At 35.8% G+C, this 26,642-nt stretch overlaps 1 protein-coding gene across 1 annotated transcript; it reads right to left on the reverse strand.

Annotated features, from left to right (window-relative positions):
• Positions 1-12,810: 12,810 nt before the first annotated feature.
• On the reverse strand, positions 12,811-13,387 carry LOC141491826 (large ribosomal subunit protein eL29-like). Its single transcript, XM_074192618.1, is given in 2 exon segments — positions 12,811-13,192; positions 13,194-13,387. Coding segments are annotated over 2 exon segments (576 nt in total).
• Between the last annotated feature and the right edge of the window lie 13,255 nt (positions 13,388-26,642).

The following is a 26,642-nucleotide window of genomic DNA, read 5'->3' on the forward strand; positions in this document are numbered from 1 at the left end:
TCCAGAATAAAAGAATAATTATTAAATTAAATATAAATAGATCCTAGAGGGAAAATCTTGCTTTAGTCATAAGGCCTCTAATAATAAATGGAAGAAAGGAAGTAATATATTTTTTAATGAATTCAGAGTTCTTAAGGAAAAATAAAGGAACCAATAAATAGCTTAGAATGGAAGATAGAAAACATAGATAGGAAGCAGATTCCCTGAAGAACCAAATGAAAGAAATGGAATTCTATAAATCAATATATCAATCAATAAACATTCATTAAGCATCCACCATGTGTCAGACACTGTGATAAGCACTAGAGATGCAAAAGGAGGCAAAAGACAGTCATTGCCTTAAAGAACTTACAATATAATGGGGGAGATGACAGATAAACAAGTCTAAAAATAAAGCTCGAACCTGAATAAATGGAAAATAATAAAGGGAAAGAAGTTGAATGAAGTGGATTTGGGAAAACTTCTAATAAAAGATGATACTTTAGTTGTAACTTAAAGAAAACTAGGAAGGTCAGTAGGTAGATTGGAGGAGAGCGAATGTTCCATCTATGGAAGACAGCCAGGGAAAATGTGCAGAATTGAAAGATGAGTATTTTATTTTGGGAGCAATCAGGAGGCTAGTGTCACTGGATCAAGGAAGACATATTGAGGAGTAAGGTGTAAGAAGACTAGAAAGGTAGGCAGGGGTGATATTTTGAAGGGCTTTAATACCATAATATCATGATGCTGGAGGAAATAGGAAGTCACAGAAGTTTATTGAATTGGGGAGAGGCAGTTGCTGACATGGTCAGATCTGCATTTAGGAAAATCATTTAGTGACTGAACAGAAGATAGACTGGAGTGAATAAGAGCCTTGAAGCAGGTGGACACACCAGCAGGCTGGGTGATACCCCAGGAGTGAAATGATAAGGTCCTTCATTAGTGGTGGCAATGTCAGAGGAGAAGAGAAGGGAGTTTTCAAGAGTTGTTGCAAAGGCCTTGGCAACCAATTCAGTAAGCTGGGGTGAGAGATAGTAAGGAAGCCAGGATGACTGATAGGCTGGGAGTCTGACAAGCTGCAAAAATGATGTTGCCCTCTACAGCAATAGAGAGGTTTAGGGGAAAAGTTAGTGATTAAGATGTCTACTGGGCATCCCCATTCAAGATATCTGAAGGCAGTTGAAAGTGTGAAACTGCATGCCAGCAGAAAGTTTGTTACATGATAGGAAGATTTCACAATCAGCAGGATAGAGATGATTAAATTGCTGGGAGCAGATGACATTACCAAATAAAGTACTAAAGAGAAGAAAAGAGAGTCAAGGACAGGGCATTGAGAAACACTTGAGTTAGAGGGTATGTTGTGATCTGGTGGAGAATCTAGCAAAGGAAACAGAGGAGTGGTCAGATAGGTAGATGGAGAACAAATTGGCAATAAGACAGTATGAAATATTAGAACAAAATTAAATGACTGAAATATTAAAAGGTAATATAAAGTAGTGGCTATCTCAAGAACTTTTTTATTAGTAGGAGAGATATGACAATAACTATGTACAAACAAGATGTATACAACATTAATTAAAGATAATCAGGTAGTTAGGTGGCACAGTGGATAGAGCACTGGCCCTGGAGTCAGGAGTACCTGAGTTCAAATCTGGCCTCAGACACTTAATAATTACCTAGCTGTGTGGCCTTGGGCAAGCCACTTAACCCCATTGCCTTGCAGAAACCTAAAAAAAAGATAACAGAGAGAAGGCACAGAAAAGGCATAGAAGAAGGAATTTTAGCTGAGTTTTGAAAGAAGTTACAAAAGCAAGGAGGCAGTGATAGAAAGAGAAAGCATTCCATATAAGGGCAACAACTGGTGATAATACTGTAAATTTGGAAATGGTGCAAAGATAAGCAAAGAAACACTCGGTTCATAAAGACTGTCCCTTTGGTAGGTGCCAAAAGTCATCCTTCCTGGTATGGAAATAGCTCTATCATTCTAGAATCAGTCTAATTTCTGAGAGATTCCTTACAGGTTCACTGGTCTTTGAAAGATGAAGGATTTGGGGCAAGGAAACTTATTGAAGTCCCTCAAGTCACAGAAAGACAATGAACGTGATCAATGAACATAATCACCTATACTAATTAAATCAAACATCTTTGAATTAAGTCTATTTAACAAAGAGTTGAATGCACCATAACAGCAAGACACTAAATAGGTTCCTAATGGGCAGAAAACATTAATGGCATTCTCTAAGCATTTGCCTGACTTTGGCAGAATGATTGAAGCCCAGGGGGAAACCCAGCTCAAGAATCCATCCTTGAAGTAAGTGTACCTCTTTATTATTCAACTTTTCAGTTGTAACCAATTGCTGCAACAATCAAATGTAAGCACTGAATGGACATTACATTCCTGTTCCAATGCTTGTTGTTGCCACTAAAAAAACCCAACAGGTCAAGTGTGAGGAGAGTTAATGGTGATAAGTAAAGCTGGGACAGCAACTTTGAATACAAAGTAGTTCAGATACACAAACTATTTAATTAAAATATTTTGTACCACATTCCCAGCTCTGCAACACATAATTGTCTCAATCACTCAAAATGTGAACATAAGTGATGCAGTTTAAGGAGAATCTAATCATCAGAACCAAGTAAGAAACTTCACCCTAGCTGCTAAATCACTTTTATTATTTAGGAATTAAATTGAAATGAAGAGATTACACAATTATCCATTTAATTTTACAAATTGCAATGTTCTTTATTCTTTAACTGATATTTTAATATTTATATATATTACTCCTGAGTCAGGCAAGATAACCTTTACAAATTCACATAGGGTAAGTAGGGATGCTCTGGCACGTTTGAGTTAGCTATTGACTAAGACTTTATTCATTAAAACTTTTTAAAAACTTATGAATACCATGTAATACATAGTTTTTTGTGCAATGGAGAAAGTAGAAAGATAAAGTAAGAGAGGAGCCCTGCCATTATTAAATATAAAATCTAGGAAATAAATTCTTATCTAAAGACTCTCTATCATGTTGTCCTGTTCTAGTCCTTACTTTTTCTTTCATGATGATACCTTGTTTATATATTATGTTTTCCCATTCCATTCTCATACATGAACAAGTATGTCTTCTAAAAATAACCTAACAAGTGGCCTCAAGTATTGTAACATTTTTTTTTCAGTTCTAAGATTTTGCAATTCCCTTTAGTTATTTTCAGTCAGGATTTCTTCCCTCCCGAGCAAACCAGAACACAATCCCAGAGGTTTTTCCCTGCCTTTCAAGAATTCTCTCAGTTCTGCAGAAGTTAAGACCTTAAGGGTTTTGCCCCTCGAAGCAATGGAGATAAAGAAAATGGGTCAAAAAGTCTTTCATCTAGGCTGCCCATCCCTTTCTTTACTTAGACATAAACAAGATGCTAATGCTTGATCTTTGGATATACACACAGGACTCATTAAGATCCTTTGACTCTACATGGATGACCAGTAGGATTGGGACCTTAGAAGGAAATGTGAGGAGCCGAGACCAGGCTTAGGATAATTAGTCTGAGGATGACAAATTAGAAAGAAATCTTTAGCTTCAGTCATGTACCCTCCTCTATGTCTCCTCTTCTCCCCCCACCCAACTCCATTATGAGTCCTGAAACTCAGCCTGTACCATTCCTTCCAGAACCTGAGTACTAGGAACAGAACTGAAAGGGGAAGCACTAATAGTCTGAATCTATGAAGGACAAGAGAGAAGAAAGAGGAAAAAATTCTGAGCCTTGATAGTGGAAAGGAAAGGGCAATTTCTTAGTTCTGTAGCCAGTTAGCTAGAGGAACATAAAATAGATATATGGAAATTGTAAGTATTACACATGTACACTCATACATACATATGCATACCTGAATGGATTCCACTTACTGGAATTGATTTGGTGAATAGTCATTTGGTTCACTAGCTGCATGATTAAATATGAAATAGATTATTTTAAAAGGGTTTCCAATTGATGGATGATTTGATGCAGTCTCAGGGAATTAATAATACTGACATTTATTTGATGCTTTGTGGCTTGCAAACACTTTACTTACATTATCTTGATCTCATTTGACCCTCCAACATTCCTATGAGGCAAATAGTATGTCTGCTATTACCTCCATTTTACAAATGAGGAACATGAGGCCCAGAGAGTTTAAGTTACTTGCTCTAATTCACATGATTAATGATGTGGTCAGATTCAAATGCAAGTAAACTTCTAACTGTAGATTTAGTATTCTTTCTACTATACCCTATTGCTTCTAATGGAAAGGAGGTACAGTTTAATAATGCTATTATGCCACCACCAAACCCTGAAAGTTATTTAAGAACAGAATCAAGTAAATATAACTAGAAGAAAGAATTAAAGAGGTTGATCAGGGAAATTATTTGGTTAATTTCATGAGTTCTACAATCAGTTTGACCCTCCCTGCCACCCCATTGAATATCAATAAAGGAACATACTTCTTCCATAGATTGTGCTCATACCCAGTGGGACCTCTTTACTAAATTGTTTTTAAGGTGAATATTGCCCAGGTGTTTTTTTTTTCCTCAGTCCTTTTTTTCCTCTTTACACTCTATTTGCAATCTCAATCCCATGATTTCTTTTTTTTATCTTTTAAAAATTTATCATTTATTTTTAACTTTCTTTTCTTTTAAAAGTCTTAGTTTCAAATTCTCTCTCCTCCTACTCCTGGGGAGGATTTTAGATGGGAAATCATACAAAACATAGTTCCATACTAATCCTAGTACAACAAAACCAAAAAGAATAAAGAACAAAGAATATGTAAGTGAAAGAATACTTCAAATTGTGCTTAAGAGTTCATCAGTTCTTCCCCTCCCCCCCCAGAGGTGGATAGCATTTTTTCATCATGAGTCCTTTAGAATTGCCTTGAATCATTGTATTGATCTGAGTAACTAAGTATTTTACGGTGGATGGTAACAATATTGTTACAGTGCATAATAATCTGCCAGTTTTTCTCCCTTCATTTTGCATCAGTTCACATAGGCATGTTTTTATTTTCCTTCTGAAACTACTCCCTTGTCATTCCTTATAACAAAGTAGTACTCCATTATAATCACATACTACAATTTGTTCAGCCATGATGAGCATCCCCTCAATTTCCAATTCTTTATGTTAAAATTGGGTTCTGCACATCTACTACTGCAGAGAACCATTGAACCAAATTTCAGGCTTTTTTGGTGCTGCTTTGCAGGTAGATCTGTGAGTCTATAAATTTTCAGTCTTTCCAAGGCAGTGTGATTCGGGGAGAGGTATGATTAGTGCTTTCCTGGTCTTTACCCAGGAAAGGCTTCTGGTCTCCTACACCTGCAAGTGTTAATATCCTTCTTGATCCTGAAACTGTGACCTGGTCCCCAGCTATCCTATAACTGCAAATGCTAGGGCTCCTCTCTATTTGTGGAATTGTGACCCAGAACTAGGTATAAGCAATAAAGGGCCAATTAGTGCTGATTGTACTTAGCCTAAGCAAGAGGTTTTCTGTAATCTTTTTTTCTGACTGTCTCTGGACTGGGAGTTCCCAAAGTTGTTGTGGTTGCTACTGTCTCGGTCACTTCCTATGCCCACTGTTTCTCCTGCAGCTGTGTACTGGGGCATTTGACTTCTTATTGTCACAAGACCTTTCCTACAGATCTTTTTTTTGTTTTTAGATTTTGCAAGGCAATGGGGTTAAGTGGCTTGCCCAAGGCTGCACGACTAGGTAATTATTAAGTGTCTGAGGTTGGATTTGAACCCAGGTACTCCTGATTCCAAGGTCGATGCTCTATCCACTGTGCCACCTAGCCGCCCCTCTACAGATCTTTTATGTTGTCTCATTTCAAACTTTTGTCACTTCTGCTACTCAAAATTTGATTTGAGAAATTATTTTAAAAGTTGTTTGGAGGAGGATACAGGGAAAGTTCAGCTGGGTTTCTGCCAGTACTCTATCATCTTGGTTCTGTCCCATCTTGTCCCCTTCCAATCTCATGACTTCAACTACCACATAAGAAATTTTCTCATCCCAATCTATACTTTTAGTATTTACTTATTTTCTGATATCTATATGAGTGTACCCAACTGACTATAGAATATTCCCATTAGATGTCCCATTTGTTTGTCATACTCAAGTTCAAAATTAAATATTATCCATTCTCCTGCTCTCTTTCTCTTCCTCTTTACTATTTTCATCTTTGGTACCATCATTGATGAAGTCTTGCATGTTATCAATTTCATTCTTGTCTTTGATGTTCCCCTTGAACTCATATTTCATAATACAATCAGTACCATATCCTCTTCATTACATCTTGTTTTTTCCATTCCTTCCCTTATATTTGAATTTCCACCCAAATTTTAAATTTTAACTCAATTCTTACTAGTCTTTCTTGATCTGATTAATATAAAACTTTTCCTTCAATTCTCTCTTGTTCTTTAATCCTCTCTAATGTATAAATCACATAAATTTTATGATGTCTTTTACTTACAATGTCTCTAAGATCCATGAAGGTAGAAAACATGTATAATCTAAACCTTTTAATTCCCAGAATTTAGTACATATTTATTTACAATACAATACTTTAAAGAATGCTTTTAATTAATGAGTGAATGATGACTAAAAATCATTGGGTCTTCCTTATAGGGAATGGTCATAGATTAGACAAGTTCAAATAAATTACAGTGACTTCAAAAATGAAAGCAAGAAGAAGTTTCAGCCTTCTGGGAACAGCCCCAGGGTGTCTGGCAGCAGAAGCAGTTTCCCGACCTGCCACCCCAGAGAGCACCAAGCACAACTTGGAAGATCAGCAGGGAGACATTGATAGAGCAAGCACAAAACCTAGGCCAGTGTGGCCCTCCTCAGCGCTGCAGCCCTCATCACAGCCCAGATCCCAGGAAGTGGAAGAAGTCCTGTGGAGCCGTCCAGCAGCTGTTCCCTGAATGCTTAGCCCATGGAAGGTAAGCGAGTTGAGGGAGACTGCTGAGGTCTGTCCTCTGTCCCTGGGACAGGACTCTGGGGCTATGACCATATTGAGATCCTGGTCATAGTATGGGGCCCCAGAGGGGTGAGCTTGTGGCCATTCAACAGATTAGGAGAACAGTCAGAGCCTCACATACTGAGGTCCTTGTTGGGTGTCCCAATAATGCTCAAAAGCTCAGGAAGCACCCTAAAACCAGGCACAGGCTGGGGAAATGAGTAAGCAGAAAAAACGAACCTGATCATAGACAATTACCTTGGTGCCATGGTAGACCAAAATACACAATCTGAAGATGATAAAGTCCAAGCTTCTATATCTAGACTCCAAGAAATATAGAAGTTGGGCTCAGGCTATAACAGAGCTCAAAAAAGATTTTGAAAATCAAGTAAGGGAAGTTAGAGGCAAAATTGGGAAAAGAAATGAGAGATATGCAGGAAAAATTTGAAAATGAAGTCAGCAGCTTAGTCAAGCAGATGCAAAAAAATGCTGAAGAAAATAACATAAGAAAAACCAGTTTAGGTCAAATGGATAAAACAGTTCAAAAAAGTTATTGAGGACAAGAACGCTTTAAAAATCAGAATTGACCAGATGGAAAAGGATATAGGAAAGCTCTCTGAGGAAAACAAATCCCTCAGATGTACAATGGAATTAAAGGAAGCTGATGACTTTACAAGAAGTCAAGACACAGTACTTAAACACCAAAAGAATGAAAAATTAGAAGAAAATATGAAACATCTCATTGAAAAAACAACTGATCTGGAAAACAAATTCAGGAAAGATAATTTAAAAATTATTGGGATACATGATGGTAGTGGAGAGGAATGGATGGAGGGAATTAAAATCAGCAACAGCAACTGTGGAAAAGTATGGAAGTATCTTCTATGATGGACTTTTTTTTTGCAAGGCAGTGGGGATAAGTGGCTTGCCCAAGGCCACACAGCTAGGTAATTAAGTGTCTGAGGAAAGATTTGAACTCAGGTCCTCCTGACTTCAGGGCCTGTGCTCTATCCACTGTGCCACCTAGCTGCCCCTATGATGGATTTTTTTTATGACTCACCATTTCCTCTATTTGTACAAAATAGTGAATAATCATCCCCTCTCTGGGAGGAACAATGGTGGTTTAGAATTTAAACAAGTCCTTAAGTCCTAATGCATCTATTTTTTTTAATTTAAATTTATTTTTATTAATGATATTATTTGAGTTTTACATTTTCCCCCAATCTTGCTTTCCTCCCCCCCCCCCCCACAGAGAGCACTCTGTCAGGCTTTACTTTGTTTCCATGTTGTGCCTTGATCCAAATTGGGTGTGATGAGAGAGAAATCATATCCCTAAAGAGAAGAGAATTCTAAGAGGTAACAAGATCAGACAATAAGCTATCTGGATTTTTTCTAAATTAAAGGGAATAGTCCTTGCCCTTTGTTCAAACTCCACAGCTCCTTATCTGGATACAGATGGTACTCTCCTTTGCAGACAGCCCAAAATTGTTCCCAATTGTTGCGCTGATGGAATGAGCAAGTCCTTCAAGGTTGAACATCACTCCCATGTTGCTGTTAGGGTGTACGGTGTTTTTCTGGTTCTGCTTATCTCACTCAGCATCAGTTCATGCAAATCCCTCCAGGTTTCCCTGAAATCCTGTCCCTCCTGGTTTCTAATAGAACAATAGTATTCCATGGCATACATATACCACAATTTGCTAAGCCATTCCCCAATTGAAGGACATTTACTGGATTTCCAATTCTTTGCCACCACAAACAGGGCTGCTATAAATATTTTTGTACAAGTAATGTTGTTACCCTTTTTCCTCATCTCTTCAGGGTATAGACCCAGTAGTGGTATTGCTGGGTCAAAGGGTATGCACATTTTTGTTGCCCTTTGGGCATAGTTCCAAATAGCTCTCCAGAAGGGTTGGATGAATTCACAGCTCCACCAACAGTGTAATAGTGTCCCAGATTTCCCACATCCCTTCCAAGAATGATCATTATCATTCCTGGTCATACTGGCCAATCTGAGAGGTGTGAGGTGGTACCTCAGAGAAGCTTTAATTTGCATTTCTCTAATAATTAATGATTTAGAGCATTTTTTCATATGGCTATAGATTACTATGATCTCCTCATCTGTAAATTGCCTTTGCATATCCTTTGACCATTTGTCAATTGGGGAGTGACTTTTTGTTTTAAAAATATGACTCAGTTCTCTGTATATTTTAGAAATGAGTACTTTGTCAGAATCATTGGTTGTAAAGATTGTTTCCCAATTTACTACATTTCTTTTGATCTTGGTTACATTGGTTTTATCTGTGCAAAACCTTTTTAATTTAATGTAATCGAAATCATTTAATTGGATTTTGGTGATGTTCTCCAACTCTTCCTTAGTCATAAACTGCTCCCCTTTCCATAGATCTGACAGGTGGAATAGTCCTTGATCTTCTGATTTGCTTATGGTATTGTTTTTTATGTCTATGTCCTGTAACCACCATTTGGATCTTATCTTGGTAAAGGGTGTGAGGTGTTGGTCTAATCTAAGTTTTTTCCATACTAACTTCCAATTTTCCCAGCAATTTTTATCAAAGAGGGAGTTTTTATCCCAATGGCCAGACTCTTTGGGTTTATCAAACAGCAGATTACTATAATCATCTCCTGCTTTTACACCTAGTCTATTCCACTGGTCCACCACTCTATTTCTTAGCCAATACCAAACAGTTTTGATGACTGATGCTTTATTATATAATTTTAGATCGGGTAGGGCTAAACCGCCTTCTTCTGCACTTTTTTTTTCATTAAGCTCCTGACAATTTTTGACTTTTTATTTCTCCATATGAATTTACTTACAATTTTTTTCTAACTTGTTAAATGAATTTTTTGGAATTTTGATTGGTAGGGCACTAAACAGATAGTTTAGTTTTGGTAGAATTGTCAATTTTATTATATTAGCTCTCCCTATCCATGAGCAGTTGATATTTGCCCAGTTATTTAAATCTAATTTAATTTGTGTGAGTAGTGTTTTATAATTGTTTTCAAAAAGATTGTGAGTATATCTTGGCAAATAGACTCCCAAATATTTTATATTGTCTGAGGTTACTTTGAATGGGATTTCTCTTTCTAGCTCTTCCTGCTGTTTCTTGCTAGGCATATATAGAAAAGTTGATGATTTATGAGGGTTTATTTTATAACCTGCAACTTTGCTAAAATTGCTAATTGTTTCCAGTTGTTTTTTGGATGATTTCTTGGGATTCTCTAGGTAGACCATCATGTCATCTGCAAAGAGTGAGAGTTTTGTCTCCTCCTTCCCAATTCTAATTCCTTCAATTTCTTTATCTTCTTTAATTGCTGCTGCTGCTGCTGCTGCTGCTGCTGCTAACATTTCTAATACAATATTAAATAGTAGTGGTGATAATGGGCATCCTAGTTTCACTCCTGATCTTATTGGGAATGGCTCTAGCCTCTCTCCATTGAATATAATGTTTGTTGATGGTTTCAGATAGATACTACTAATTATTTTAAGGAACAGTCCATTTATTCCTAGTGTTTTTAATAGGAATGGATGCTGTATTTTGTAAAAAGCTTTTTCAGCATCTATTGATAAGATCATATGATTCCTGATAGGTTTGATGTTGATATAATTGACTATACTAACAGTTTTCCTAATATTGAACCAACCCTGCATTCCTGGAATAAATCCTACTTGATCATAAATGTATTATCCTAGTGATGACTTGTAATTGTTCTGCTAAGATTTTATTTAGGATTTTTGCATCTATATTCATCAGGGAGATAGGTCTATGATTTTCTTTCTCTGTTTTAACTCTTCGTGCTTTAGGTACCAGTACCATATTGGTTTCATAGAAAGAGTTAGGCAGAGTTCCATCTTTCCCTATTTTTCCAAAGAGTTTATATAGGATTGGAACCAATTGTTCCTTAAATGTTTGGTAGAATTCACTAGTGAATCCATCAGGCCCTGGAGATTTTTTTTTTATGGAGTTCAGTAATGGCTTGCTGAATTTCTTTCTCTGAGATAGGGTTGTTTAGGTATTTAATCTCTTTTTCATTTAACCTGGGCAACTTATATTTTTGTAAATATTCATCCATTTCACTTAGATTATCAAATTTATTGGCATAGAGTTTTTCAAAATAATTTTGAAATATTACTTCAATTTTCTCCTCCTTGGTAGTGAGTTCACCTTTTTCATTTATGATACTAGCAATTTGGTTTTCTTCTTTCTTTTTTTAATCAAATCGACCAGAGGTTTATCAATTTTATTGGTTTTTTTCATAATACCAACTTTTGTTTTTATTTATTAATTCAATAGTTTTTTGCTTTCAATTTTATTAATTTCTCCTTTAATTTTTAGAATTTCTAATTTGGTACTTAATTGGGGATTTTTGATTTGTTCTTTCTCTAATTTTTTTAGTTGCATGTTTAGTTCATTGATTTCCTCTTTCTCCAATTTATTCATATAAGCATTTAGAGCTATAATATATCCCCTGAGAGTTGCTTTGAATGAATCCCATAGGTTTTGGTATGTTGTTTCATTATTATCATTATTTAGGATAAAATGGTTAATTCTTTCTGTAATTTGTTTTTTGGTCTACTCATTTTTTAAAATGAGGTTATTCAGTTTCCAATTTGTTCTGGGTCTATATCTCCTTGGCCCTGTATTGCATATAACTTTTATTGCATTGTGATCTGAGAAAGATGTATTCACTATTTCTGCCTTTCTGCAGTTGATCATTAGGTTTTTATATCCTAGTACATGGTCAATTTTTGTATAAGTTCCATGTACTGCAGAAAAAAAGGTATATTCCTTCCTATCCCCACTCAGTTTCCTCCATAAGTCTACCATATCTAATTTTTCTAACCATCTATTTACCTCCCTAATTTCTTTCTTGTTTGTTTTATGATTTGATTTATCTAGATCTGATAGCAGGAGGTTGAGGTCTCCCACTAGTAGAGTTTTGCTGTCTATGTCTTCCTGTAATTCTTTCAGCTTCTCCTCTAAGAATTTGGGTGCTGTCCCACTGGGTGCATATATATTCAATATTGAAATGACTTTATTGTCTATGGTACCTTTTAGGAGGATAAAGTTTCCTTCCTTATCTCTTTTAATGCTATCTATTTTTGCTGCTGCTTTGTCTGAGATAAGGATTGCTACTCCTGCTTTTTTTACTTCAGCTGAAGCAAAATATATTTTGCTCCAACCTTTTACCTTTACTCTATATGTATCTCTCTGCTTCAAATGAGTTTCTTGTAAGCAGCATCTTGTAGGATTCTGGTTTTTAATCCACTTTGCTATTTGCTTAATTTTTAAGGGACAGTTCATCCCATTCACATTCAAGGTTATGATTACTAATTCTTTATTGCCCTCTGTGCTATCTTCCCTCTGTATTTTCCCCCTTTCCCCCCCTTTTATCCATATTCCCCAGTCTTTTGTTTCTGAAAACCACCCCCTTCAGTGTTTTTGCCCTCCTATATCACACCTTCCCCTTTCTTTCACCTTTCCCTTTTTTCCCTTTTCCCTTCCCTTCCTTTTGTTATTTCCCCTTATTTCCCCCACTCCCATTCCCTTTCTCCATCTCCCCTCCCCTTTTCCCCTTTTAATACTTGAAAGGTTAGATGTTTTATAAGCTAACTGAATATGTCTAGGTTGACTTTAAGCCAAATATGATGAGAAGAAGATTCAGGTGTTTCTCCTCTGCTCCCTTCTTCCCCACTATTACCATAGGTATTTTGTACCTCTTAGTGTAATGAGAATTCTTTTAAGAGGTTTGTTTCATGCGATAGATGGGGAAGAGATCAGGAGACTTTAGAACTGTGCCTGTCTTCTCTCCACCATCTTGGCCAGAAGTCTTCCTCATGCATCTATTTTGAAGGTTTGGGACTGGCTGTTTTACCTCCAGCATTTTTGGGTCTGGACTCAGCAGGCTTAGCAGCCTTAGCATCAGACTTGGTGACCTTGGTGACAGACTTGGCAGCCTTGGGATCAGACTTACTGGCCTTGTCGGTGGGCTTGCCAGCCTTGGGGTCAGTGGGCTTGGCGGCCTTGGCAGCCTTGGGGTCAGTGAGCTTGGCAGCCTTGGCGCCAGTGGTTCTGGCAACCTTAGAGTCAGGCTTAGTGATCCTGGGGCCTGGATGTTTGATGCCGATTCTAGGGCCTAGACGCTTGCTGGCCATCTTGTCACCAGCATGCTGGGCACTGGCCTTGGGGATCTTGGACCTGCGGAGCTTGGCCTTGGAGGCCTTGGATGGCTTTGGCGTTGTTGGCCTGCATCTTCTTCAACCCTTTCTTGTTGTGTTTCTTGGCAAAGCGCATGTTTCTCAGAAACTTGGGATCAACCCCTTTCAGAGACTTGTATCTCTGTGACCTAGGTTTCTTGATGCCATTTCTGTCCCACTTTCGTGACTGATTATGGGTGGTATGATGCTTAGATTTGGCCATCTTTACACTGCAGCCAGCACTAGCAGCCACTCCACCAACCGGAAGAAGCCAAAATTGTGAAAATATGATGGACTTTTAATAAAGAATGTGATCCACTCAAGATAGAGCTGATGATATCAGAACACAGACTGAAACACGATTTTTTTCTCTTTCCTTCACTTTATTTCTTATGAGGTTTTATATTTTTGTGGGGGAGGGGCTATTATGTTTACTATTAAACAAGAATATTTTAGTAATGAGTAAATAAAGAAAAGAAAAAAATTTTAAAAATGGAAGCAAGAAATATTTCCTCTGACAGGAGCTAGTCCCATGCTTAATGCTAAGACAATAGTAATAATACCTTAATATCTGAGACATAGTAATAATGGTAATAATAATCCTTCATTTTTGAAGAAGAGCACAACATCAGGGAGGTGATGCCATGACAAGCATGTCAACTGGATTTGGGTAAGGGGGAGTCAGTGCTGTGCTAAGTCACCAGTCTCACTTTCTCCTCCAGACCCTTCTAGTATAGTGTTCAGATATGAATACTCCCTTATGTTAAACCTTGTCTAAACTGTAGGGAATCAGAACCTTTGCAACTTTCTGATTTTGTTATTTTTAGATTCCCATAGCTACTCATTTAAGACCTCTTTGAAGGATTTTGTGTTTGAGGCCTAAGAAACAACTTAAGTTTTAAAGGATTCTCACCAAATGGTTGGTATAACATCAGAAGTTAATATGAATTTTTTAACCTACAATAATACAAGAAAACTGTTTACTCCAAATTTCAAATTTATTTTAATCTGTGAAAAAAAAATTTAAAACATGCACTCTGGGATAGGATTACAATCTATAAGGATTCTTCTCACCCTTCAAAACATGAGTTAGACTAGTCTTCCACTGAAAAGTACCCTTAGGTTAAAGGTAAGTTCTACCTTGATGTTCCTTCCTAGTCTTGGGCTATATTGATGCAACTCCCTGGTCCAGATAGGATGAAAAAGGCTAATTTATTTGAAGTCAAGTTCCTTCTAACTTGAGGAATGCTCAAAGATAAATGAAATCACCACACCTTTCTCTGCCCAGACATATTTTCATAAGGATACCAGAGCAGGTAGATAATATCTGAGATAAGTGCTATAGCTTCTTTGATGTATATCCTTTCTAGGCTGTGACTAAGCATACTTATTAACTATTGAATTACTTATGAATGCTTCATTTTATTGCTTTTATTAATTGTTGATTCATCTATGATGTCTTTAATAGATTTCAACATTAAATCTGAACTGACAGAAAACCAGTCTGAGTCAGGCTTGCCCTTAACACACTCCCAGGTTGGATATTTACTATTTTATACATCATATAAATTCACATTATTAATCTTAAATAAATATAGTAATGATAAAAGAATTTGTTAAAGATAAATTAGTATTAGATCCTAGAATCATCAGGGAATTGCTAGAGTCAATTGAGTATGGAAATGATTTGAACTTTAGGAGTTTTACCTTGGTGGCTATGGGAACTGAGAGAAGATGAAAGAGAATCTAGAAAGTTCTTATAATAGTGTAGGTGAGAAGTGAGTATAGAAAAGGAGACAAATATGGGAGTTATTATGGTAGAACTGATAAGATCTGCAATTAACACATCTTCTGTAGGTAGCAATTAGTTTAGGTTCTAAGTGACTGACACTCAGCTTAGAAAAGGGGAAGGATAGAAGCTTCCATTACAAAGGTAGGGTGATGTTAAAGGATCAGGTAACTGTGAGTACTTTGAAGTTAAGTCCCCTGATTGGTTACCGGCTATTGCAAGGGAAGGGGATATATAACCTTCAATTGCATTTGTCTCTTGGTTATGTTTTGGGTTTCTCTATATCACTATCCTCACCTCCCCAACCCCAAATTGGAGAATACTATACTATACTTTGTGCTAGATGAGATATAATATATGTGAACTGAAAAAAAGATTTCCACTGCTTATATCACTAAACTTTGAATGCATTGAAATATCAATAAAATTACTTATAAAATGTACTGTAATACAATCTATTTATTGCAAAGTACCAGGGGAAGGAAAAATTGAAATATTACATTTCCTTCCATAGGGAAACTGGGTGAAAGAATTTATGAAATGGCATGATCTCAGTAAAAAATCAAGATGGGTGACCAGGAGTTAAGCTATAGGAATAAAGAGAAAAAATAATCCATCCACAAATATTTATTAAGTGCCATCTAGGTGGCAAATTCTATGTTAAGTGATAGAGATTCAAAGACCAAAAAAAAAAATCTGTTCCTAAAGGGCTTGTCAGAAGAGATAACATATGAATTTACAATTATATTCAGAATAATATGAAGTAATGGGTTGGAAGTGGGGAGAAAGTCAAGCAATGGGAGAGGAACAGTCTTGAGTGGATTGTTGGAGGAAATCAGGGAGTTAAAATTCAAGGTAGCCAATGAAAGGAGAAGCTGATCAGGACCAAGGACAGCAGGATCTCAATGCCACCCTGTTCTGTCTCTGACCTTTTACTCCCATCCTCGTGTTCTTCCAGGCTCCAGTAAGAAAAGAAACACTCCTACAACTGCCATAAAGTTGTCACCTTCTCTTTGGGTAGCTTGTCCTGTCAGATTTTACCTTCAACCTTTATCTGTGATAGGCTACCTTAGTACATAGGTGAAGTGATAACTTTAACACCCCAAATTAAATTTAAAACAAAGAAGGATTTTAATTTGTAATGATGCCAAATTGGTTTGGATATAGTTTTTGATTATATCACATAACTGTCTATACAAACTATATATTTTGTGAATAAAAGCCTTTGTGGGATAGCACAGTATAATACAAAAATTCTAAATCAGTCAGGACATCTAAGTTTGAGTTTCAGTTTTACTACAAATTGAGCATTTCCTAATCCAAATGACTTCATTTCTCTGGAGGTCAGGTTCCTCATCAGTAAAATGAAAGAACTGAATGACCTAGTAGACAACATAGTATAATAAATAAATTATCAGTCTTAGAATAAGTATGCCTGGGTTCAAATTCCAACTCCAACAATTGCTAGCTGTCTAAACAGATTAATCATTCTGTGAATGTGATTTCTCATTTCTTTAAAATAAAATAAAATAGCACCAGTAATCTCACCAGATTTTTGTGAACTTTAAAAACTTTGAATTTTGAAAACTTAAGGTCATATACTAATAACTAGAAAACACAGAATATAATTCAAATCATCTAGCTGCTTCAAATCTTTTCTCACTATTCCATGCTGTCTTACAATGGCTACTGATTTATAGAAATGAATGGTTGGTATATAGACAAGTATGTAATTCAATCAAAATGTGAACAGTGTATCATTACATTAAAATCCTCCTTATGTAAATGAGAAGTACAATTGGATGACCTCTAAGTTTCCTTCCAACTCTAAAATTCTATAATTAAATACATGAAAATGTTCCTTCTACGCTTTAGACTGCTTGTAAAACAAAAAATGCTATGGAAATATAAGTACTATAACTTCTCTACTTTTTTGTATATCCAACTTTTCTTTTGTAACTTTTTCAGAACAAAAGACTCACATAGCCTCTCTAAAATATCTTTGTCTAGTTTTTTCTTTGACTCTTGATATAGAAGTAGCTAATTTAATTGTGCTATTATTTAATTATACTATAATTAATTATACTTTTGTATCATGAAGCATAGAATACTACATATAATTCTCTGGGCTCATTAATTCTTTATCCACTACTCTATTTAAAAACAGAAGCAAACACATAGAATGAACAGAAGAAAGACAATGGAAAAAAATATTCTCTAAAGTCCAGACATCACAAAATATCCCAAGATTTGAGTACTTTTCTGAATGAATGAATTCAAGGATCAGAATTATCTATCCTTAGAAAAATAAATGTTTCTACCACCTTATTATTGACCAGTGTTTCTCAAATGATTTCATTATGTGATATGCAGCTTGTTTTTTTTTTAAACGTTCATAACATACTGTTGGGGATAAGAAGAAGATAGGTCAAAATAAAATTTGATTATTCAGGACTGAACCTTTTACCTTTAGGTTAAAGTTTTTGGAGATACTTCAGCATAATGTATCAACACACAGTCTTGAATTTTCATTTCTCATCAATAAGAAGTCAGGTGTAAAACACTTTTGAGGAGGGACAGGGTGAAAGGAAAGAAGAATAGAATAAATGGGGTAGGGGGAATAGGATTGAGGGAATAGCAATAGAAACTGTGGGGAAAGCATTGAAATAAATTTCTCTGATAAAGACCTTATTTCTCAAACGTAGATCAGAGTCAATTTATAAAAAATAAAGAGGCTTTCCCCAGTTGATAAATCATCAAAAGATATGAAGTTTTTCAGACAAGGTTTTCAATGCATTGATGACCATATTAAAAAAATATTCTAACATATATGTATAAGGAAATACTTTGGAATTATTCTTATTTGCATTTCTCCAATCAATAGTGAGTTAGGAATCCCTATCACTTACTGGATTTATTCATAGAACAGAAAGGGAAAATCGCAAATTTTGCAGGGGATGAAGGGGAAAAAGAGACATTAATGCACTTGCCTCCTCTGGAAGGTTAGAATCAACAATGTTTGGATGCTAGAGATTGAAGGAATGCCCATCAGTTGGGGAATGGCTGAACAAATTGTGGTATGTGGTTGGGTTTGAATGCTATTCCATTATAAGAAATGAACAGTATACTTTCAGTAAAAAATTTACATGAAGGGCAATTAGGTCGCCTAGTGGATAGATCACCTGCTCTGGAGTCAGGAGGATCTGACTTAAACCCTTAATACTTATTTAGCTGTGTGACCTTGGGCAAATTACTTAATCCCATTGCCTTACAAAAATTAAAAGCAAAAAACAAAAAAAATTATATGAGCAGATGCAATGGGAAATATACTATATACAAAGTAACAGCAATGTTGGAGGATGATCAGTTTTGAATAACTTGCCTTTTCTCAGTAAAGCTGTGACCCAAGACAACTCTGAGGGACTTAAGATAAAGAATACTATCCATCTCAAAGTGTCTGAATAGAGATTGAAACATACTTTTTTTTTTACTTTATTTTTCTTGATATTTCTATTTTTTGTGTGTGTTGGGGCATGTTTACTTTTAAATATGACAATTGTCATAATGTTTTTCATGACTAAACATTTTTAACCAATATCAAATAACTTCTTTTTTAATGAGGGGCCTTGGGGTAGGGTGAAGGTAGAAAATTCAGAACTCAAAATTTTAAAAGTGAATGTTGAAACTTGCTTTTGCATGTAACCAGGGAAAAAATAAAAATATTTTAGTACATATGTTATTATTTTCCATATGAGACCAAGCAACTGATCAATAAATCAGTTTTATAGAAAAATTTATCATCTTTTACTAACCTGCTCATTTTTTGGGAGAAATTAGTCATTTAACTTGTCCCCTTTTTATTTATTAAATGAACATATTTCATATCTATCATTTATTATGGAGTATAGGGTGTATTCAAGCAAGAATAGAATCTCTGTTGTAAAGTCTGCTAACCCCTTTTCAGAGTTGCTTTCCACCTTTTATGTTTACCTGAGCCACCTAACTTTTACCAATGACTTCAAGAAATTGTGACATGCACAGCAGTCAAATCCTGGTAAACCATTTCAACAGGCAGGCTAAACCAGGTTGGGGGTAATCAAGGAAGTCTCTAATTGGTGAGTTGTGAGGGGTTGTCTACCCAAGCATATAAAGTCTTGCACTTGGAATGGGTGAATGAGAACACATTGGAATGTTCCAAAGACCATGAAGGCAGTTGAAGTAGGTTCTGTGGAGTGCTAAGAGTTTGATTAGACTTTGAAGATGCCAAGGTCATCCACTGAATATAGCATCATCACCAGTTGTCTTGACTCTGCCTTGCTGCACTGGATCATGATGACTTTAGAAAAAAGAGTGAGGCAGATGACTTCATACAACCCTACCTCACTTAAATCCAATTTATGCATGCATCAAATGACATCATGAAGCAGTAGGTGTGGATACAGTGGGAGCTGTAGTGCACATCTGCACACAGATGGCCCAGGTCATAGGGACATTTCCCCACTGAAAGCAGCAGTGAGATTCAGCAACCCTTTTAAGGATCCCACTGCTTACCTCCTGATGTGAGGAAGGAACTAGAAAAGGTACCATAAAAATCATCTGCTTACCTGATCTTGGCCTAATAACCATGGCAGGCAGAGATCCCCCATGCAATCAAGGCACAAACAAATGTACAAAAACTTCTTCAAAGAAAATTACATTTATTATTGGTGCATGGAACATCTGAACACTCATAGACAAAACAAGATCCAAAAAGACCTGAAAGACAAAAGAGCTTTTGTTGCAAAAGAAATCAGAAGGTATCATATCTAAATAGCAGCCCTGACTGAAACAAGGCTGCAAATGAATGCCAGTTTACAGAAGTCGGAGTTGGATACACGCTTTTCTGGAGCAGCTGCAGTGAAGGGGAACACCATGAAAATGGGGCAGGTTTTGCAATCAAAACGAATTTAGTCAATATGCTTCAATGCCTAATAAAAGTAGTGAATGGCAGGCTCATGAGAATGAGATTGTCATTTTTAGGAAAATGCTGTGCTACCCATCTTCAGCGCCTATGCCTCCCACCATGACAAACCCTGATGAAGTCAAAGAAAAATTTGTTGAAGACCTGGAGACCCTAATCATCAATGAACCAAAAGAGGATTAAGTTTATAATTCTAGGTGCTAGAGTAGGCTCAGATTACCAGACATGGCAGGGAGTCCTTGGGAGGAATGGAGTTGGAAATAGCAACAGCAATTATCACCTGCTACTGGAGATTGAACATCCCATGACCTCATAATAAATGCTGTCGTCCATTTACCTAAATGCAATAAAACATCCTGGATGCACCCTCATAGCAAACATTGGCATCTAATAAACTATGTAATTGTAAGGAGAAGAGAAAGATACAATATGAAAGTAATAAAGGCAATATGTGGTGCAGAGTGCTGGACTGATCAGAGACTCAAACTCTCCAAGAAAAACATTCACATTCAACCAAAGAGGCAGCACCAAGGCAAAATGACAACTAGAAGAATTAATGTGAAGAGATTAGAGTCTCTCTGAGTGGAAAGAGTTTGTTTCTAACTTGGAGAGAAATCTGACCCAACACAAAGTTGGCAACAAAGGAATAGAAAAAGAGTAGACAGAGATCTGGTGTACAGCACTGAATTTGCTCGTCTGGGACAGAATATTGGCAAACATCAAGACTGGTTTGATGAAAATGATGGGGAAATACAGAGGTTGCAAAATGAAAAATGAGAACTCCACATGGTTCACCAGCAGGGTAATTCATCCATTTCTAAGAAATTACCATTTAGTTCCATCAAAAGTAAAGTATAAACAAGACCTAGAGATGTGTAGGACTTGGCTCAGTAAGAAGGCAAATGAAATTCAGTTTTATGCAGATAGCAATAAACCAAAGTGCTTTTATGTTGCCTTGAATGCTATTTATTGATCAAAGACCTATGATATATCTCAACTGCTTGGTGATAATGGATTCATATTGATCAATGACAGGGACATGATCCTAGAGAGATGGGCTGAACATTTCCATAGTGTTCTTAACAGACCATCATCTATCAATGCAGAAGCCATTGGCTGTTTACCTCAAATTGAAGTCAGTCAATCCCTAGCTGAGGTTCCAACTGAGTAAGAGGTTTTAAATGCCATTAGGCCTCTTTAAAGTTGCGAAGTACTTGGTGCTGATGTTATTCCAGCTGAGATCTACAAGGTGAGGGGGTCCATTGCTCATCCAAGAGCTAACTGAAATTTTCCAGGTTATTTGGTATGAAGAGGTTATCCCCCCAAGAAATCAAGGATGCCTCCATTGTCCAGCTATAAAACTAAGGAAACAGATTATCCTGTGACAATTCCAGGGTTTTTTCCCTTTTAGTCATTGCTTTTAAGATTCTTGCCAGATTCCTTTTCAATAGACCTGGAAATGGTCACGTCCCTGAGAACCACTGTGGCTTCTGAAAGGGTCGAGGAACAGTTGATATGGTGTTTGCTGCCTGATAACTCCAGAAAAAAATGTTAGGAATGGAACAGAGGTCTGTTTAAAAGATTTTTAGATCTGATCAAGGCCTTTGATACCATCAGTCATGAGAGTTAATGGAAACATGTCAAAATTTGGTTGCCCAGAGAGGTTCATCAGTATTGTACATCAATTTCATGCTTGCCTGGGCTTTGGATAGTGTCCAATGGTATGAAGCAAGGATATGTCCTTGCTCCCATCCTTTTTAGCTTGATGTTTTCAGCCATGTTATCAAATGCCTTCACTAAGAATGAACATGGCCTCAAGGTGAGTTACTGCATTGATGGCAAATGCTTCAACTTGAAAAGGCTGCAAACCAAGACCAAAATGCAGGGAATATTTGGTGCATGATCTGTTTGCAGTGAAGGGAGTATTGGTACATAATCTGTTTGCAGATGATTATGACCTCCTTGCAGTCTCTGAAGTTGAGAATCAAGAAAGCATGGATTAATTCTCTACTTCTTGTGTGAATTTTAGTCTAACAATTAACACCAAGAAAACACAAGTACTCCATCAGCCAGCACCATGTCAACCATATGTAGAATCATTAATTATAGCAAATGGAGAAGTATTGAATACTGTGGACAAGTAAATTCATTTACCTTGGCAGTGTCCTTTCCAGGGCGGTACACATTGACAATGAGGTTGACACATGCTTTGCCAGAGCTAGCTCAGTATTTGGGAAACTCTGAAAGAAAGAGTGGGAGAAAAGAGGTATTGGTCTATAGACCAAATTAAATGTCCACAGAGTCATTGTGCTGATCTCATTGCTATATGCCTGTGAAACATGGACAACCTATGAGTGCCATGGCAGGAAACTGAATCACTTCCATCTAAATTATCTTGGAAGATTCTGAATAACACGTGGCAGGAAAATTTACTAAAAACTAAGGTCCTTTCTGAAACTAAATTGCCTATCATTTTGGTCTTTCTACAGAGAGTGCACTGATGATGAACTGGGCATATTGTTAGAATACCAGAAGTATGCTTGTCAAAAAGACCTTTTTAAGGAGAACTTATACAGGGAAAGTACTCATCATGGGGTCAGAAGAACACCCTGAATGTCTCTCTTAAGAACTTTAGAATTGATTGTATAGCATGGGAGACACTGGTACAAGACAGCCCAATGAGAATACTGCAAACTACAAGGAAGGCAGATTTAAAGCAGCTCAAATTAAATGTGACATATAAAAGTTTAGAGTAAGCACCCCAGATGTTCCCCTGGACTATTTGTGCTTGATTTGAAGTAAAACATTCTGAGCATATATTGGTTTTATCAGACAGTCAGTCACAGCATAATTTGTCTTAAATACAGTGATATAATTTTGGTCTTCTTGGATAATGGACAAAACCAACTTGCATTAAAATCTAAAATTCAGTTATTTGGGCAGTATTATCTAAATTATTACTTCTCTAAATAATTAAAATCACTTCTCTAAATAATTAAAATCACTAAGAATTTAATGATGATCAGTTATTCAAATAAAACTTTTAAAATATGAAAGTATGGCATTCATTGATTATTTTTTCATGAGATTTTTTTACCATTAATTTATAGACATAGGTAAGAAGACAAAATTGTATTAATTTTGTTTTGTTTTTGACATAATGTGTCACCCACATGAAATTTTTTCTTTCTGAAAGTCTCCACATAAAAAAAATCAAGCAAATAATGAAAGTATGAAAGTAATTAATCATAATTTAGGCCAAAATTCATTATCTTTACAACTTCACTTTTCCATTTTTTTACAGGAATCTCCACCAGGTATTACAGATAATTCAAAACAGAAATAATGGTTCTTCCTTTTAAAGATGAAACACTAGTTGTGAAGTCAAGGTATATACATGAAAGAATTATATTTAAGGGAAAGATAATTGTAAAATACAAGCAATATATGATGTTCAAGAAAAGAAACTATTGCTGACAGGGTCAAGAATAAATTCTTTCTTTTTGTCTAGAACTGTAATTTTATTGATTTGGAGAACTTCTGGTGAATAAAATATCCCTTTCCATTCAAATTGGAGACTTCTATTCTTTTCCCCCCCCTAATTTATATTTTATTTTATTTTATTTTTCTAATTACATGCTATGAAAGTTTTTCAGCATTCCTCTTCATGCACATACATATGCATAAGTTACATAATTTCTTTCCACCCTCCCTTCCCACTCCCCTACCCTCAGTGATGAACAGTCTGGTGAACATTATACATATACATTTGTATTTAACATGTTTACAGATTAGTCATTTTCTGTATGAGGAATTAGGACTAAAGGAAAAGAGAGAAAATCATGAGATGGGATAGTAAAACATAAAGGAAATTTTAAAAAGAGAACATAATGTTCATTTAGATTCTGTAGGGTTTTTTGTTTTGTTTTGTTTTTCTTCCTCTGAATGTGGATAGCATTGTCCATAACAGGTCTCCCAGGGTTGTCCTAGGTTTCTGAACTGTTGAGAGGAGCTGCATCCATCAATGCTGATCAACTCACACTATTGTTGTAAATGAGTACAATGTTCTTTTGATTCTGCTCCCTTCACTAAGAATATGTTCTTTCTTTCTTTCTTTCTTTCTTTCTTTCTTTCTTTCTTTCTTTCTTTCTTTCTTTCTTTCTTTCTGGCAATGGGATTAAGTGACTTGCCTAAAATCACAGAGCTAGGCAATTAATGTCTGAGGTCACATTTGAACTCCAGTCCTCCTGACTCCAGGGTATACTCTATCCACTGTGCCACCTAGCTGCCCCCAATCATTGTTTCTTATAGAACAATAGTACTCCATATCATTCTGCAAAGAGTGGAAGTTTTTTTCCTCTTTGCTAAATCTAAGTCCTTCAATTTCTTTTCCTTCTCTTATTGCTAAAGCTAATATTTTTAATACTGTATTGGATAATAATGGTGATAATGGACATTCTTATTTCTCTCTAATCTTATTGGAAATGCTCCTAATTTATCCCCATTGCATAGAATATTTGTTGATGGGTTTTATTTAGACAATGCTTATTGTTTTAAGGAAAACTTCATTTATTCCTATGCTCTCAAGTCCTATAATTTTTAAATAATAAATTTTTTTGTCAAAGGCTTTTTTAGTATCTATTGAGATAATTATATGCTTTCTGTTAATTTTGCTATTGATGTGCTTAATTATGTTGAGTATTTTTCTAATATTGAACCATCCCTGCCTACATGGTATAAATCCTACCTGATCATGGTGTATTATCCTAGTGATAACTTCTAGTAATCTCCGTGCTAACATTTTATTTAAGAATTTTTTGCATCAAATTTCACTCGGGAGATTGGTGTATAATGTTTTTTGAGTGTTTTTGGTTCTTCCTGATTTAGGTATTAGCAACATTATGCCATCATAAAAGGAATTTAGCAGAACTCTGATTTTTTTTAAGTAATTGATGTAGAATTAGGCTTAATTGTTCCTTAAATGTTTGATAGAATTCACTTGTAAATCCATCTGGACCTGGAGACATTTTCTTAGAAAATTTATTGATGATTTCTTCAATTTCTTTTTCTGATATGAGGTTAAGTATTTTATGTAAGCTTCTGTTAATCTGGGCAGTTTGCACTTTTATAAATATTCATCCATTTCACTCAGGTTATCAAATTTATTGACATTCAGTTGGCAAAATAGTTCTGAATTATCATCTTAAATTACTTCTCTTTAGTGGTGAGTTCACCCTTTTCTTTTTTGATACTGGTAATTTGGTTATCTTCTTTCTTTTTTAAAATCAGATTAACCAAAGATTTGTCTGTTTTATTGGCTTTTTCATGAAATCAATTTTTGTAAATTGAAGTATGGATTAAGTCCAGCTCTTCTAAGTAGGTTCCCATCCTCTATCCCTAAAGTCACTTCTGCTTTAATTAACTACAAAGTCTCTAAACCTTTAACTACTAGGATACTCTGAAAGTCTCTCCTAAGAACTTTACAATTGATTGTAAGGTATGGGAGACACTGGCTTAGGACTGTCCAGTTTAGGATGTCCTCATCAGTGAAAGTGTTAAGCTTTATAAGTAAAGCAGAATTTAAGTAGGTCAAAGGAAACAAACATATCAGTCCAGACTAAACACCCCAGCTTTTCATCTGGGCTTTTTGTCTCAAACACAGTGATGTCATCTTAGTCTTCTTCACTGGAAAGACAGGAACCAAACATATCCATATCCTCTAAATCCAATCTCTTCAATTATATTCAACTCTTTAGCTATCCCAAGACATGCACAATTCTCAAGAGTTTCAAGTGTTAATATCTTCCCTTAAAGGTTGTATACAGTGTGATGTTCTTGACTAACTTTTGTTTTGCTTTTGCTTTTCCTTCCCCTTTTTGTTTACCTTTTTATGCATCTCTTGAGTCTTGAATTGGGAAATTTGAATCCTCTGTTCAATTCTAGTCTTTTCATCAGGAAATTCTGGAAATCCTCTATTTCATTGAACATCTATTTTTCCCCCTGACAGAAAATGCTAAATTTCACAGGGTACTAAATTCTTGGTTGTAATCCAAGGTCCTTTGCCCTCTGATATGTACCATTCTATGTCCTCCTGGCCTTCACTGTTGAAAATCCTGTGCAATTGTTACTGTATTTACTTTGTATCTAAATTATTTCTTGTTTATTGCTTCCAGTATTTTTTCTTTTATTTGAGCATTCTGGATTTGGCTATGATAGTCCTTGGAGTTTTTATCCTGCGATTTCTTTCTGGAGGAGTTGTGTTATTTTTTTTCAATGACTATTTTGTCTTCTTGACCAAGCAGATTAGGAAAGTTTTGCCTGATAATTTCCTGAAAGATATTTTCTAGGCTCTTTTCTTTTGATGTAGGCTTTCTGGTAGACCAATAATTTGTAAATTATCTCTTCTAGATCTATTTTTCCAGGTGATTTGTTTTTTTTTCTAAAAGGTATTTCATGTTTTCTTCATTTTTTCAGTCTTTCTATTTTGTTTGATAGAATCTTGGTGTCTCATAGATTCACTGTTTTCTATTTGTCCAATTCTAATTTTTAGGGTTTTATTTTCTTCACATAACTTTTATGTTTCCTTTTCCAGTTTACTTTTTGCATTCCCTTTCCAGTTGGTTGATTTGAGTTTTAGATGAGTTGCATTCCTTTCCCACCTTGGTCAATTTCATTTATTAAAAAGTTACATTCTCTTTTGAATTGTTTATTTTTACTTTTAAAGTAAAT

The sequence above is a fragment of the Macrotis lagotis genome, chromosome 6 (genome assembly GCF_037893015.1).
Source record: "Macrotis lagotis isolate mMagLag1 chromosome 6, bilby.v1.9.chrom.fasta, whole genome shotgun sequence".
NCBI lineage: Eukaryota > Metazoa > Chordata > Mammalia > Peramelemorphia > Peramelidae > Macrotis > Macrotis lagotis.